The sequence below is a fragment of the Elgaria multicarinata genome, chromosome 11 (genome assembly GCF_023053635.1).
Source record: "Elgaria multicarinata webbii isolate HBS135686 ecotype San Diego chromosome 11, rElgMul1.1.pri, whole genome shotgun sequence".
In the NCBI taxonomy this organism is placed as follows: Eukaryota; Metazoa; Chordata; class Lepidosauria; order Squamata; family Anguidae; genus Elgaria; species Elgaria multicarinata.
In genome coordinates this window covers 2,869,672-2,885,106 of record NC_086181.1, presented here as the reverse complement: position 1 = coordinate 2,885,106, position 15,435 = coordinate 2,869,672, and the positions used below count along the sequence as shown (strand labels likewise).

General features: G+C 48.4%; 1 protein-coding gene across 1 annotated transcript in view; it reads left to right on the top strand.

Moving 5' to 3' along the window:
• The window catches only part of ERBB2 (erb-b2 receptor tyrosine kinase 2), a 278,816-nt gene that overhangs the window by 57,513 nt on the left and 205,868 nt on the right, over window positions 1–15,435 (top strand). Inside the window, exons 17-24 of the mRNA XM_063138452.1 lie at window positions 547–685; window positions 9,135–9,257; window positions 10,240–10,338; window positions 10,482–10,667; window positions 11,695–11,850; window positions 13,044–13,119; window positions 13,217–13,363; window positions 14,825–14,922. Coding sequence (XP_062994522.1) covers window positions 547–685; window positions 9,135–9,257; window positions 10,240–10,338; window positions 10,482–10,667; window positions 11,695–11,850; window positions 13,044–13,119; window positions 13,217–13,363; window positions 14,825–14,922 — 1,024 coding nt within the window. The remainder of the gene's footprint in view (window positions 1–546; window positions 686–9,134; window positions 9,258–10,239; window positions 10,339–10,481; window positions 10,668–11,694; window positions 11,851–13,043; window positions 13,120–13,216; window positions 13,364–14,824; window positions 14,923–15,435) is intronic.

The window sequence follows — 15,435 nt, the reverse complement described above, 5'->3', positions numbered from 1 at the left end:
TCAAGTATTCTTTCTCCCTTGCACATGTTATCTCAGTAAACTTTACAATGACCCTCTAAAGTAGAACAGTATCCCTAGGGAGAGACTTGCCAGGGGCCACTTGGTGAATTTATGGCTAAGCTGAGACCTGAAACACAGTGGTCCAGTTCATAGCCCGTGGCCTTTGCCAGCTCTAGACACTCTTGGATGCAATGCCTTTGAGGAAAGGCTGAACAACGTGGGGATGATTACTGCAAACAGGAGATGCTTGCAGTTTTCAGCTATTAGACAACCATTCACAGTTTTCAGGATGAGATATAAAGCAGTGATACTACAGAAAGGACTAATGATCGGAACATAATTAACCTTTGGATTTTGCACTTCTCCAAATTCTGTGATGTAGTTCTCGGCCCAGAACAAGATACTAAAGCGTGTCTTTTAGGATAAAACACCTTTTGGATTCTGTACTTTGAGAGGTGCCCTCACTGCAGGCTGAAGAGGTTTGCCATCTCTGCGTTAGGCTACTCATTTTCCTTCCCGCTCCGCCCTCTCTCTCTCCTCTTACAGCCAGGCTACATCCATCATCGCTGGGGTGGTGGGCGCTGCGCTCGCTCTGGTTCTGTTGTTGCTTATCATCATTTGCATCAACCGGAGGAAGCAGCAGGAGAGAAAACATACCATGCGGCGTCTTCTCCAGGAGACCGAGGTATGGTTGGCAGCCGTAACTCCTATAGGATGGGGGAGACCTGGCTTAGCAGCAGTACATACAAAAACCGGCGAGGTGATGTTTGCCCTGTCCTGGACGGGGTTGCACTCCCCCTGAAGGATCGGGTCCGTAGTCTGGGGGTGCTCTTGGATCCAGAGCTGTCACTTGAGGCACAGGTGAACTCAGTGGCAAAGAGCACCTTTTATCAGCTTAGGCTGATATACCAGCTGCGCCCTTATCTGGACAGAGATAGCTTAGCTACAGTTATCCATGCTCTGATAACCTCTTGTTTGGATTACTGCAATGCATTATACGTGGGGCTGCCTTTGAAAACAGACCGGAAACTTCAACTGAAGGCAGCACGGTTACTAACAGGGACTGGCTGACGAGACCACATCACGCCAGTCCTTTTGCAGCTTCATTGGCTGCCAGTCCAGGTCCGGGCCCGATTCAAAGTGCTGGTATTAACATTTAAAGCCCTAAACGGCTGGGGGCCAGGCTATCTGAAGGAACGCCTCCTCCCGTATGTACCTGCTCGGACCTTAAGATCATCTACAGGGGTCCTTCTCCGCGAGCCCCTGCCAAAGGAAGTGAGGCAGGTGGCTACCAGGAGGAGGGCCTTCTCTGCTGTGGCACCCCGGCTGGGGAATGAGCTCCCTAAGGAAGTTCGCTTGGCACCTACATTGTATGCTTTTAGATGCCAGGTGAAGACCTTTTTATTCTCTCAGCATTTTAACAGTCTATAAATAAATTTTAACTTGGTGTTTTAAATTTGTAATTTTGCATTGCTGCTGTTTTTATCTGGTTGAGCATATTGTATTTTATAGTATGGTTTTATACTGTTCTTCTTTGTGGTCTCTGTGCATCACACATATGGGCTCTGCGCCTGCGCAGGGCCAGCTTCGGAAACTTCTATAGCTGAAATCTTTTTAGGCGGGAACCCCTCCCCCACCGTCCACTGAGCATGCTCAGGGGTTCCCGCCTGATCCCCTCAGTTCTCTTCAACCGCCTGTAGGGTCCACAGCGTTTGGAGACTTCTAGTGTTTATTGCTATTATTACCTCAGCTGAATCTACTATTTTACATTCTTTATCTTTCTTCTCCAGTTTTCTAACCTTTTCTGTATAGTTATATATAAATAAATAAATAAATAAATAAATAAATAAGATATTTGTTTATTCGTTAGTTTAGTCTTGGTGCCTATGGCACACCAAGGCCTCTTCAAAAAGTGCTCCTGTTGCGGGCAGAAGATATTGCAGACCGACGGACATTCCCTTTGTTTGCTTTGTTTGGGGGAGACGCATGTCATCCAGTCCTGTTGCTTTTGCCTAAAATTCTCGAGGCAAGCCAGGAAAAACCGCTCAGACCGCCTTCGGGCGTTACTCTGGGAAAAGGCATTGGAGGCAGTGGAGAAACCGAGAACATCTCGACGCTCCAAATCTCCTAATACGATGGAGTCTATGCCCCAATCTCCTTCCACGCGGAGTGAAGCCTTATCGGTTCCCCCCTCATCCTCATCCTCTCAATCCGCATCTTCAAAGGACAGGAAGATTGCTAAGAGAGTGAGAGAGCGTCCTGGGGCAGAAGAACCCCAGAAGAAGAAAAGCAAACTCAAGATAAAAAATGGGAAGAAAAAAACGTCGAAACCGATTTCGTCGGTACCGAGAAGCCCGGTACCGAGCACTTCGCTACCGAGGCATGCGGCAGGGCATAAAAGCCCGATATCAAGCCTTTCACTACAAAGGTCTCCGCTGCTACCGATAAGCCCGATACCGAGGCTATCGCTACTGAGACCATACTCGATACCGAGACGGGCGACACAATCCTCACCGCCGGTATCGAACCCGCCGCTCCAGGCAGAGCACACTATCGGCTCACTGGTACCATTCCCGCTGCAGATCATCACAGTACCGACAGATGATCCCAGCGTGAGAGCACCGATTTCAGATGACGAAATTAGAGGTTCCTCACTGGATAACACCGTACCGGATCGAGGCCCCATTTCCCCTCGGTACCGAGAGGAACCGCAGCCCATCAATACCGACGGACGTCGGTACCGACAAGTGCCCCAGGAACCATCGGTCGATACTGAAGGCTATCGATACCGACATACGCCTCCTTATGGATACGATCGGGGCCATTAACCGGCTTTGGCTCATTCGGATCCTCAGTGCATGGCCTGTGGCAGGCGGCGTTCGTCCCCGCCTGGAGTGCGGGACTGCTGCGCCGATTGGCGGCCTCCCCAGTGTCTTCCGTGTGGCTGCGAGGATTGGGGACACAGAGGGCGCCATGATTGTTGCTGTCGGTGGTCCTCCCGGGAACGCCGATGTGGGCCATGCCCGCGTTGCCGACGGCCACCCTCCGAGGCGGTCTCCCGTCTGCCGGCCACCTCGGCCGTCGGTGCTGAGGCGCGCTCCGCGGCCGACGCACACATCGGTACCAACCACGGTACCTTCTCAAGCACTGCAGACGCTGCCTGCTGCAGGGATGGGGTTGGGTGCTCCATCGGAGGAGGATTGCCGATCGGATTCCTCTCGGGAGATGTCGCCGGCCCCGTCCGTCCCTTCACCAGATGACGTGGTGGTTGCTGCTGGCGTGGTGTCCTCTTCAGAGGACTTTGCAGACCAAGTACAGAGAATGGCAAGATCTCTAGGGATTGAAATGTCCCAACCTATAGAGAAACTAAATGATCCAGTCTACGACGATGTATACTGTGAATTGACTACACCAGCAGCCATCCCTTACTTGCCAGTATTACTTCGGACTGCACAACAGTCATGGAAGCTGCCCTCCTCTATGCCACCAATGTAGAGGAGGCTAGACAATATATATATAAAATACAAGAGAAAAACAGCCCCTTTTCTCTTCACACACCCAAAGCCAAATTTGATAATTGTGGAAGCGTCTCAAGGACACACTCAGAGGAAGCATAATGAACTCCTCGACAGCATTGTCTCTTCGTGTCCATAATTACCAAGCCACAATGGCGAAATATCAGGGTTTTTTTTAATGGGAGAAAATGGCATCTCTCTCGGGATACTTGCCAGATGACCAGAGAGAGTTGGCAAACGTGTTTACACCAAGGCTATGAGACTCTCTCGGCAACAGCTCAACACGGCTCGCCACGCCACTGACTGCGCCTCAAAGGCCATGATAGCGTCAATTGCGTTTAGAAGACATGCGTGGCTAAGGTCCGCAGGACTGTCCCAGGAGGCACGTACTCGCATAGAGGACTTGCCATTTGACGGAGAGGGCCTTTTCCACTGCTCCACTGACGAGTCAATGGAAAACATCCAGAAGGCCAAGAACACGACCAAGAAAATGGGAATTGGGCAACAGCAACAGATGCAAAGAACGTTCCGCCCAACACGCTGGCCTAGGGTTCAACAACAGTTCCAACCCAGGCAACAACAGTCTCAAGATCGCACACTCCTGTACCAACCCCAAGGTCAGTACAGGAGGCAACAATACTCAGGACGCTTTAAACAGATCAACAGCAAACCTGATCCCAATCAAACACGGCGTCTTTGACTGCCCTATGACAACACCAACCTCACCTCAATTTGGTGACATCCTTGCCCCTTTCTATTATAATTGGACCACCATTACCACCGATAGGTGGGTCCTCACAAAATTGAGTTTACCACCCTCCCTCCCCTGGGAACCGCAAGGTTCTTACCACCTACAGACGCTCTGTTGCAAGAGACCATGTCTCTTTTGGAGAAGGGCGCCATAGAGCGATTACCAACTCACGCCCTACGAAGCGGATTTTACTCCCGCTACTTAACGGTTCCGAAACGGGATGGGAGGCTAAGACCTATTTTGGACCTAAGGGACCTTAACGAGTTCATCACCCCTAAAATATTCCAGATGAACTCTTTAGCAAGCATCCTACCTTTCCTCTCCCAAGAGGACTGGTTCACATCCATAGATCTCAAGGATGCTTATTTCCATTCCTCATTTCATTCCTCCGATTCATAGTAGGGGAAGACATTTTCCAATTTAAAGTGCTTCCGTTTGGTCTTTCTTCTGCCCCCCGAGTCTTCACTAAGTGTATGGCACTAGTTTGCGCCTTTCTGAGAACTCGAGGGGTACAGATTTACCCCTTCAACCTACTTAAAAAAGAAAAAAGAAATTAATTCCTTGCAGCAATTCTGGACTCAACCCGCTCCAGGGCTTTCCTTCTGGAGAAAAGAGCTACAACATTAATTACACTTGCACTCAAACTCTTTCACTCCAGGACTAAAGACACTCTCTTTTGGTGGACGGAAATGTCCAATATTATGCAGGGCTTGGACTTCAGACCGCCACTGCCATCCCAACATCTGATGACAGACGCGTCTCTTTTGGGCTGGGAGCCCACTGCGGAGACCTTACTATACAGGAACGTTGGAGCCCTACCGACAGGAAGAGGCATATAAACGTCCTGGAACTGATGGCCATCCAGAAGGCACTACATGCCTTCTAGCAGACCTTGCTAGGACATGTAATCCAAATCCTTACAGACAACATGGCTGCTGTTTGGCATATAAACAAGCAAGGTGGGACATGGTCTATGGACCTGATCTCCCTAACTTTGGACATTTTGTACTGGGTAATCGCCCACGACATGACTTTATCAGCCATTCATATCTCAGGCCAGGACAATATCCTGGCAGACGACCTCAGCCGCACCTTTGTGGATACGCACGAGTGGCAGATGAAAAGGTCTGTACTCGACCTGATTTTTCAGGCATGGGCAGCCTGTAATAGACCTATTCGCGTCACCGGAGAACGCCATCTGCAACCTATTCTGCATGAGGGCGGGCCACAGGACAGCATCTCTTGGAGACGCCTTCGAGAGGACATGGACAGGACAGCTCCTGTACCTGTTCCCCCCCCCCCATACCACTCCTACCCAAGGTGATTCTGAAGTTGCGCATAGACAACGCCAATGCCATATTAGTGGCTCCTTGGTGGCCAAGGCAGCCGTGGTTCACTCCGCTACTCAAACTGTCCTCAGCGGAGTTTATCAAACTGCCCCAATGCCACAACAGAGGCCTCATCTACACCAAGCAGGATATTGCACTATGAAAGCGGAATGAAAGTGGTATATAAAAGGCAGGTGCCACACCAAGCAAGATATTGTTGTTGTAAAAGTGGTATATGGTATGTGTCAATGGGCCCCAACAGTTGCCAGTGCACTTCAATACCGCTATAAAGCAGCAGTGTGGCTCCTGCCTTTTATATACCGCTTTCATAGTGGAATATCTTGCTTGGTGTAGATGAGGCCTTAATCTCCAAGGAGAAAGGACTCATTCTTCATCCAGATGTCCGGTCCCTGAACCTGACGGCATGGAGAATCAGGCAACGATAGATAACCTATCCCTGCCTGCTGACGTATGGGACATTATTCTAGCAGCCAGAAAACCGGCCACTAGAAGATCATACGCCAAAAAGTGGGAAGCATTTTCTACCTTTGCCCTCAGCAGAAATGAATACCCGTTGTCAGCACCTATACCCATTGTGCTTTCCTTTCCTTTTCTTCATTTAAAAAAGGACTCGTTCTCGTCACTTAGAGTTTATTTGGCAGCTATCTCTGCCTCTCACCATTGGGTTCAGGGCTGTTCGGTCGTCACTCACCCTTTAACAAAGCGTTTCATGAAGGGTATGAAGAATACCATCCCACCAGTTCGCGCCTTTGTTCCCCAATGGAGCCTTTCCGTGGTGCTCAAGGCACTGTCTGCCAAGCCCTTTGAACCATTGGCAAAGACACATTTACGTTTATTGACTTTTAAGGTGGCATTCCTTGTTGCCATCACTTCTGCTAGACATGCATCAGAGCTAGCAACACTCCGTATGGACTCACCTTATACGGTGTTTCATGCTGACAAAGTGGTCCTTAGACCAGACCCAGCCTTTCTGCCAAAGGTTGTGTCTTCTTTTCACCTTGGACAGGATTTTACTCTGTCAAGTTTTTTTCCGTCGCCGTCATCTCCCCTTGAGTCAACACTACACAACCTGGACGTGAGACGTGCTCTCGCTTTCTACCAGTCCAGAAAAGCAACTTTACGGAGATCCCTAAGATTTTTTGTTTGTTATGGGGGCAAACAAAAGGGATTCCAAGCATCTCCGCAGAGAATATCTGCTTGGGTTTTTTCAGACTATCAAATTAGCCTATGAACTCGCTGGCCTCCCGTTGGAGGGTAAGGTGCGTTCCCACTCCATGAGAGGAGTGGCCACTTCCACGGCTTTGAAAAGGGGATCGCTTTACCAGACCTCTGCAAAGCGGCTACCTGGTCGACACCTCTGACTTTGCCAGTCACTACCGTCTAGACATTAGAGCACATAGAGACTGTGCTTTTGGGCGTGCCGTCTTATCGGCAATACTATGAATATTATCCACCAACTGACACCACCCACCTCCGGTAAGTGAGCTTGTTATTCGCCCATATGTGTGATGCACAGAGACCACGAAGAAGAAAGACAGGTTGCTTACCTGTAACTGTAGTTCTTCGAGTGGTCATCTGTGCAGTCACACATCCCTCCCACCGTCCCCCCTATGGTGTCATTAATTTCTTTTTGATCACCTGGTGGTTCACCTCAGTGAGACTGTTTAGGCGGTTTCAGGAACTGAGGGGATCAGGCGGGAACCCCTGAGCATGCTCAGTGGACGGTGGGGGAGGGGTTCCCACCTAAAAAGACTTTCAGCTAGAGAAGTTTCCGAAGCTGGCCCCGCGCAGGCACAGAGCCCATACGTGTGACTGCACAGATGACCACTCGAAGAACTACAGTTACAGGTAAGCAACCTGTCTTTGTTTTATACTTTGAATGTTTTTAATTTTTGTGAACCGCCCAGAGAGCTCCGGCTATTGGGCGGTATAGAAATGTAATAAATAAATAAATGAATAAATTAAAAGGGATGTAGGTGTCTTAGTGGGTCACAGACTGAATATGAGCCAGCGATGCGGTAGCTAAGAAAGCTAATGCAGTATTGGGCTTTATCGGAAGCATAGTTTCCAGATCACGAGAAGTAATAGTTCCCATTGATTGGAACTGTGCTTGGAGTACTGTGTCCAGTTCTGGGCACCCCATTTTAAGAAGTACATTGACAAGTTGGAGCACATCCAGAGAAGAGCAACCAGGATGGCGAGGGATGTGGAATCCAACTTCTCTAAGGAACGGTTGAAAGAATTGGGTATGTTTAGCCTGGAGAAGAGGGGATTAAGGGAAGAGATAGCAGACTTCAAATAGCTGAAAGGTTGAGATGCAGAAGGTGGAGCAGACTTGTTCTCTGTTGCTCCGGAGAGCAGGAATAGGAGTGCAAGGAAGGAAGCAGGTGGGAAATGCAAGGAAGCAGATTTCAGCTTAACCTTAGGAGAAACTTCCTAACTAAGGGGGCTGTTCAGCAGTGGAATAGACTGCCTTGGGAGGTGGTGGGTTCTCCTTTGCTGGAGGTATTTCAGCAGAGGCTGGATGGCCATCTGCCAGGGATGCTGGAGCTGCACCCTGCAGTGCAGAGCCTGCAGTGAGCTGAAGTTTGGACTAGATCAGAGGGGGGCAATTTGTGGCCCTCCAGATGTTTTGGCCTCCAAGTCCCATGATCTCCTCACTGTTGGCTGTGCTAGCTAGGGCTGATAGGAGTTGTAGCCAAAAAAATCTGGAGGGCTACAAATTGCCCACCTCTGGGCTACATGGTCTCAAACATCCCTTCCAATGATTCTAAACTGCTACAGGGGAGGGGTGGGGGAAGAGCCCGAAGTGATGCTCAGGCAAGGATTTGCAGGACATTTAGAACATGAGTAGTATTTCTTAGGTTTTCCCTTGTTGGAGGGAATGTATTCCTGTATGTTCTATTTAGCCACAAAAGCTAAATGGAGCCTCCATGAATACAGGATGTTGAATGAGATGGCCCCTTGTTCCCTGATCCAGAAAGACATGTAAATAAAGCAAGCTTAAATAGTCCTAAAGGAGCTCCCACTCTGAATTACTCCCCCTCAGAAGTACTCAGCACATTTTTGTAAACTGCCCTGAGAGCCTCGGCTATTGGGCAGTATAAAAATGCAATAAATATTTTTTCTATTATTATCCATTTTCATGTCACCTAGATAATTCTATTACATCCTTGTATATGTGACTACCTGATGGGGGGAATACACATAATGGGCTCAAGTTAAAGGAAGCCAGATTCTAGCTGGACATCAGGAAAAACTTCCTGACTGTTAGAGCAGTACGACAATGGAACCAGTGACCTAGGGAGGTTGTGGGCTCTCCCACGCTAGAGGCCTTCAAGAGGCAGCTGGACAACCATCTGTCAGGGATGCTTTAGGGTGGATTCCTGCATCGAGCAGGGGGTTGGACTCGATGGCCTTGTAGGCCCCTTCCAACTCTGCTATTCTGTGATTCTATGATTCTATATCTCTGTTTCTTTCTCATTATTGGTACCTCTTTGCTTTCTGTCACTCTGCTAGTTGGTAGAACCGTTGACGCCCAGCGGAGCCCTGCCGAACCAGGCTCAGATGCGCATTCTCAAGGAGACGGAATTGAAAAAAGTCAAGGTTTTGGGGTCAGGTGCTTTTGGAACAGTGTATAAGGTGAGGAAAAGGGGAACTGATTAGTTAAACATGGTTAAGTGGCATGGAAGGCCTTGGGTGGACTCATTTGATGACTAGCTGCTGTTCTTTGTTTCTCACTTGGGACCCAGATGTCTTCTCTCAAGGAAACATTCTGGTTCCAGGGAATTATCCCATCTTCCCAGCAGACAGTATATTACAGGGAAGATGTGATTCTTTTGCCAAGTGGCAGGGAGGCTATGATTTGGAGCACCATCTGGAATGCTGTTTTGCTACTGTCCCTGGAACCATGATATCCCACACGATGTCACACTTTTCAGCCTACAATTCATATACTGCATTGTGAACTAATGGCTGCACTTGGCCTGCAAAGAAGGGACTTGAACGGAGTTGAAATTTAGTTTCAGGACAAGATATGGTGACTCATTCCCTCCCTCCCTCCCTTTCAGTTATCAATGTGTATTCACTCTCTGAGCCAGTGTGGATGTTCCACTTGCCATGGGGATTGGCACCCATTGTGAATATCCCCACAAACCACACCAGCCTTCCCCAACCTGGCTCCTTCCAGATATGTTGGATTACAACTCCCACACCTTCAGACAACATGACCCTGGCTGAGGAAGATGGGAGTTATGGCCCAACACATCTGGAAGGAACTAGGTTGGGGGGGCTGTTCTTACCCATATTGAATCCTGCCCCATATTGAATTTCCATCCCATGGTAGCAACTCTTCTTGGGAAAACCCATTAAATCATGGCAGGATTGTCATTGTGACTGTTTCTGGTTCAAAGTACTGCCTGTGGTTGGGAAATTTGCCTTGCAGAGTGTGTATGTATCAGTCCCCATGGTACGGTTAATATCTAGATCAGGTTTTTTTGACTTGGGGTTTTAGGAGAGTGTTTCCAAAATAGTCTCCTTCCCCCCTAATGCAGTCTCCTTTCCACCTTTCTGTAATCAAAGAAATGTCTTCATCTCACTGACTTTCTTTCGACTACCCATGCAGGGTGTTTGGATTCCAGATGGTGAGTGTGTGAAGATCCCAGTGGCTATCAAAGTCTTGCGGGAAAACACCTCACCCAAAGCCAACAAGGAGATTTTGGATGTAAGTGGAGAAAGTGTCATGACTCCTCCCTGGTGTGTTCCCCATCTCCACACCCACTGGAAGTGGTCTGGCCCCTGTGTCCCCCCCCCCCAACCAGCTCTATTCCTAAAGGATACCACTAATGCCTTTTTTCCCCTCCCCAGGAGGCCTACGTCATGGCAGGTGTGGGCAGCCCATATGTCTCACGTCTACTGGGAATCTGCCTCACCTCCACGGTGCAGCTAGTGACTCAGCTCATGCCTTATGGCTGCCTGCTGGACTACGTGCGGGAGAACAAGGACCGCATTGGATCCCAGGACCTACTTAATTGGTGTGTGCAGATAGCAAAGGTAGGTGGAGCTTCAAGGCAAGGACAGTGGTTGGATGGAGATTGTCCACCTGGCACGCCTCTCGTGTAGCAGCAGGATTCAGCCCGCGACCCACCGTTACTGCATACAGTTGTTCTCCTCTCCTATCCCATTCAGTTTTTCCTCCTCTGTCTTCAAAAGCCCAAACAGACAACAAATAATATCACCGACATGACCTCTCTCTTAAATCAAGGCACTGCATGCTTACAGGCAGACTGGCATGGGGATGGCAGGTCATGTTGATGGATGAATGATAGAATCCTGTGCTTTTATAAACTGCCTAGAAGGGAGAATTTCAGGAGGCGAAGCTTGTCCAATGACTGGAGAGGTTGTAGTGTGAAAAGGCAGAGCATCCACATGACTGCTAGATTGCAACAGAAGTGACTTAGCACAGAATTGGGTATTGTGGGAGGAATTCAACAATTTGAGAACTTCTGAATTCTCTCTCTCTCTTTTGCATCAAGTTCCTAGTCCACATGTGTATAAACTTTAACTTTGAGTAGAGCACATGCTTTGTTTGCCGGAGGAGGAAGAGGAGGAGGAAGGCTCAGGTTCAGTTGCTAGTATCGCCAGTTAAAGGAATGACAGGTAGCAGGAGTGAGAGGGCCCTCTATCTAGGATATTAGATAACTATTTCCAGAATAGATAGTATCAGGCCAGAGAGAATAATAACCTGGCTCAGTATAAAGCAGTTTCATCTGTTCAAACATCTTTGTTTCATACGTTTTTGGAAACGAATAACCCAGTTGAGTCAGGCAATGGGAAGCAGTGTAAGAAGAACCACCACGACTCCTTTTACTTTTCTTCTGAATTTCAAAGTAAGTTTAGGAAGTTCCTGATGATGCCACAAAAAATGGAGAAGCTGATTTTAATTGTAGCCCCCACTTCTGCAACTCAGGTGGGGGTGCATATCCATCCCACTTGTAGTCCATTCAAGAGCTCCAGAAATTATTCCCCTCTGCTCAACTCAGAGGGAAACTAACAGGTATTTTTGTTCCTTCTGTCTCAGGGTATGAGCTACCTGGAGGATGTCCGCCTGGTCCACCGGGACTTGGCTGCCCGGAACGTCCTGGTGAAGAGCCCAAACCATGTGAAGATCACGGATTTTGGCTTGGCCCGACTGCTGGACATCGATGAGACAGAATACCATGCTGATGGAGGGAAGGTGCGACCAAAGTATTATGGCAGGGATGGGGAACCTGTGGCCCTCCAGTTGTTGTGGAATTCCAGCTCCCATCAGCCCAAGGAACCACATTGTCTGACCCCAAATTAATGGTCAAACAGAATATATATCAGTATTATTTGGAGAAGGCTGCAATACAGCACAGGGTCAGAAGCTGATTTGGTTCCTCTGAGCAAATTGGCTATAATCTACCTCCCCCAACCTGGTTCCCTCCAGATATGTTGGAGTACAGCTCCTACCATCCCTGGTCATTGGCCTATTGGCTGGAGATAATGGAAGCTGTAGTCTAACACATCTGGAGAGGACCAGGTTGGAGATGGCTGGGCTATTTAGAAAAGCTTATCTTGCTATAATTGAAGGCATCTCCAAGCAATATTTGATTAGCACCCACCTGAGACATGATAGCACAGCCTCTCCCTGCTGCTTTCTGACATTGATATGGTTCAGCCCATAGCACACTGGAACGAGTTCAAAGAAGAGCAGTGAAAGTGATCAGGGGACTAGAAACTAAGTCCTACAAAGGAAGAGTGAAGGAACTGGGTATGTTTAGCCTTGAGAAGAGAAGCTGAGGGGTAATGATGAAGGGATACAATAGAACTTTTCAAGTACCTAAAGAGTTGTCACGCAGAAGAGGGCTGCAGTCTGTCTTTTATCAACCGAGATAGCAGAACATGAAATAACAGGCTTAAGTTATAGGAAAGCAGATTTTGGTTGAACGGTCAGGGAAAACGTCCTATAGCCAGAGCACTCAGAAGAGGAACCGACTGGCTACGGAGGGGTGGGCGGGCTCTGCATCGCTGGACATTTTCAAACAAAGACTGGCACAGCTATCTTCCAGGGGTGCTTTCAACTGGATTCCTGCACTGGAATACTTTGGTTGAATATGACTGTCAGAGCAGTCAGACCGTGGGCTGGTTCACCACAGCCCACCATGGCTTATTTAATTCTTTAATTCTCAAATTAAAGTTGGTTACATTGACCTGGTTCTCTGCAGAGAACCAGGTCAATGTAACCAACTGCCAGGGGAGGTGGTGGGCCGCTTTAATCGCTGGAGGCATTCAAGCAGAGACTGGATAGCCATCTCATGCTTTACACTCGATTCCTGCACTGAGCAGGGGGCTGGATGCAATGGCCCCTTCCGACTCCACGATTCTGTTGCTGTTTGCCTTTCTCAGGTGCCTATCAAATGGATGGCACTGGAGTCCATCTTGCGCAGACGATTCACCCACCAAAGTGATGTGTGGAGCTACGGTGAGTGGGTTCGCTCTATTGTTGGCATTCCCAGGCACTCCCATTGTGAAAGCCTATCCCCTGTTTGATGGGAACCCCCTTGCTTCTTTCTCTCCAGGAGTTACTGTATGGGAGCTGATGACTTTTGGTGCCAAGCCATATGATGGCATCCCAGCCCGAGAAATCCCCGATCTGCTGGAGAAAGGAGAGAGGTTGCCCCAGCCTCCCATCTGCACCATTGATGTCTACATGATCATGGTGAAATGTAAGGGGCCACAGATAGGGCTTGCGGGAAGGGGCAAGGGTGGAAGCCACGTGTCGGGAAGGAGGTGGGTGGCTGTAGTCTTGTTATCTCCAGCCTCCCAGCAGCCATGTCAAAGGAAGCAGGAAGTGGATGCTGGCAGGCTGATCTGTACCATGTGCTCGGAGTACTTGACTGTGCCTCAAGCGAGGGCGGCCTCCTTATACTTACACACCTTTTCTTCCTTTTGGTACCAAGACTGATAACGTCGAACTGCTGGCTTTTTGGAATTTATTTATTATTATTTTATTTTTCGTAAACCCCCTTGATATCTTTTTTTGAATATATAAAAGGTGGCACATAAATGTCCTGAATAAATACTGAAATTTCCTGGCATATACTCAGAGTTGTACATGTGCTGCAATTACACAAGGGAGCAGAAAAAGCCTAGAAGGTGGGACCTGGCTCAGCATTCAGTTTTCTGAAAATCGCTACTTCCATTTTAAAAACAAGAACAAATTTCTAGCCCTTATGGTTGTACATATAATACTTGAAGGTTGATGGGCAAGAGCTCCTGAAATTTCTGAAGTTGGCTGGCTGGCTGCATAAGATACCTTCTGGTTGGGGAGGAGCCTTCAATGGCCTGCATACCTCCTTGCCCCTCCCCATAAGGAGCAAAGCTGACATAAAGTATTCAAAATGACAAACGCTGCAGAATAAATTATGCAGAAATTAGGTGAATGTTCGCAGTGTATTTGATTTATACGTGTTGTGGAATTCAGCTTTTCTGGACACAAATTTGGGCTGTCTGGCACAAAATTGTGTTTGTTTTACACATGGAATAGATAGTTCTGTAAATACTAAGCTTTAGAATACTGAGAACTATAAAGTTCTGTGAGTGGGATTTGATGTAACATGGTAGAAAGTATGTGGATGTCTAAACTGGGAAATATATGCATCTATGTTAGGGAAAGAAATCTTTCGACCTTTCCGAAAGTCACTTTGAAATTCCCGGAGTTCTTTCTTGGGGCCCGCTAGCTAGCTGACCCCCTGAAAGTAGCTGTTTTTTGCTGCCTGTGCTCTACCCCTCTGTGGCAGGGGTGGGCAACCCTGTGGGGACCTGTGGAACTCTTTCAGGGTGGGCATAAGTGGACAGAGCTGGTGGTGAGTGGGGCCAGGACACTCGTATTCATTCGGATACCCATTTTCACACACACAATCAGGAAGAGGGCAGCTGAGGAGAAGTTAAAGCAGATGCCTGCCAGGCAGCCATCCTGATCAAAATCACTGTTTTTCTGTTGCTAGTAGCAGCAAAATAGTGATCCGTTCCGCCCAGCTGATGACTGATCAGTTGAGATTTGGGTAATAGGAGTGGGGCTTCCTGCATGCCCATATGTGCTCTGTGGAAAAACGAGGTCTCTTCTAATAAAGACTTGATTTGATGTGACACCCTGGAGTGAACACTTGTAACTATTTGCCACGCAGGCTGGATGATCGACTCGGAATGCCGGCCCAAGTTCCGAGAACTTGTCACGGAGTTCACGCGTATGGCGAGGGACCCACAGCGTTTTGTGGTCATCCAGGTGAGCGAATTGCAAGTTGCTTCTCTTCTGCTGCAGAGGGCTGGGCTGTCCCCTAAAGGGTGTTTCCTCTAGGAGCTATATTGCTCAACTGCAGGGCTGGGAGTAGGAAAAAGCAAGAACAGCACACTTCCTGCTGGGACCGGACCAAGTATATCTACGGCAGCATTCTGTCTTGAACAGTAGCCAGCTAGACGTCTCCAGGGAGCCTACAACCAGGCCATGAAGGCAACAGGCCTCCATTGTTATACCATTCCTGGAAACTGCCATTATCTCTTGCTAGAAGTGAGGCATTTTCAGAGGTGACTGGAGGTGCTGAACTACCACTGATACAGTCATGTGGAGGCTAATTCACAGGCTGCTGTTTAAACTGGATCTTTGTGATGCTGAGGACAAGATTGATCTGGGGGAGAGAAGAAATGTGACTCCAAGTCCACTTGATGTGTGGGGATGTGGTGTTCTCTGTCCCTCTGTAGTATATGGCTGAGCTTACTTGCTTGAGTCCTGCCTATCCAT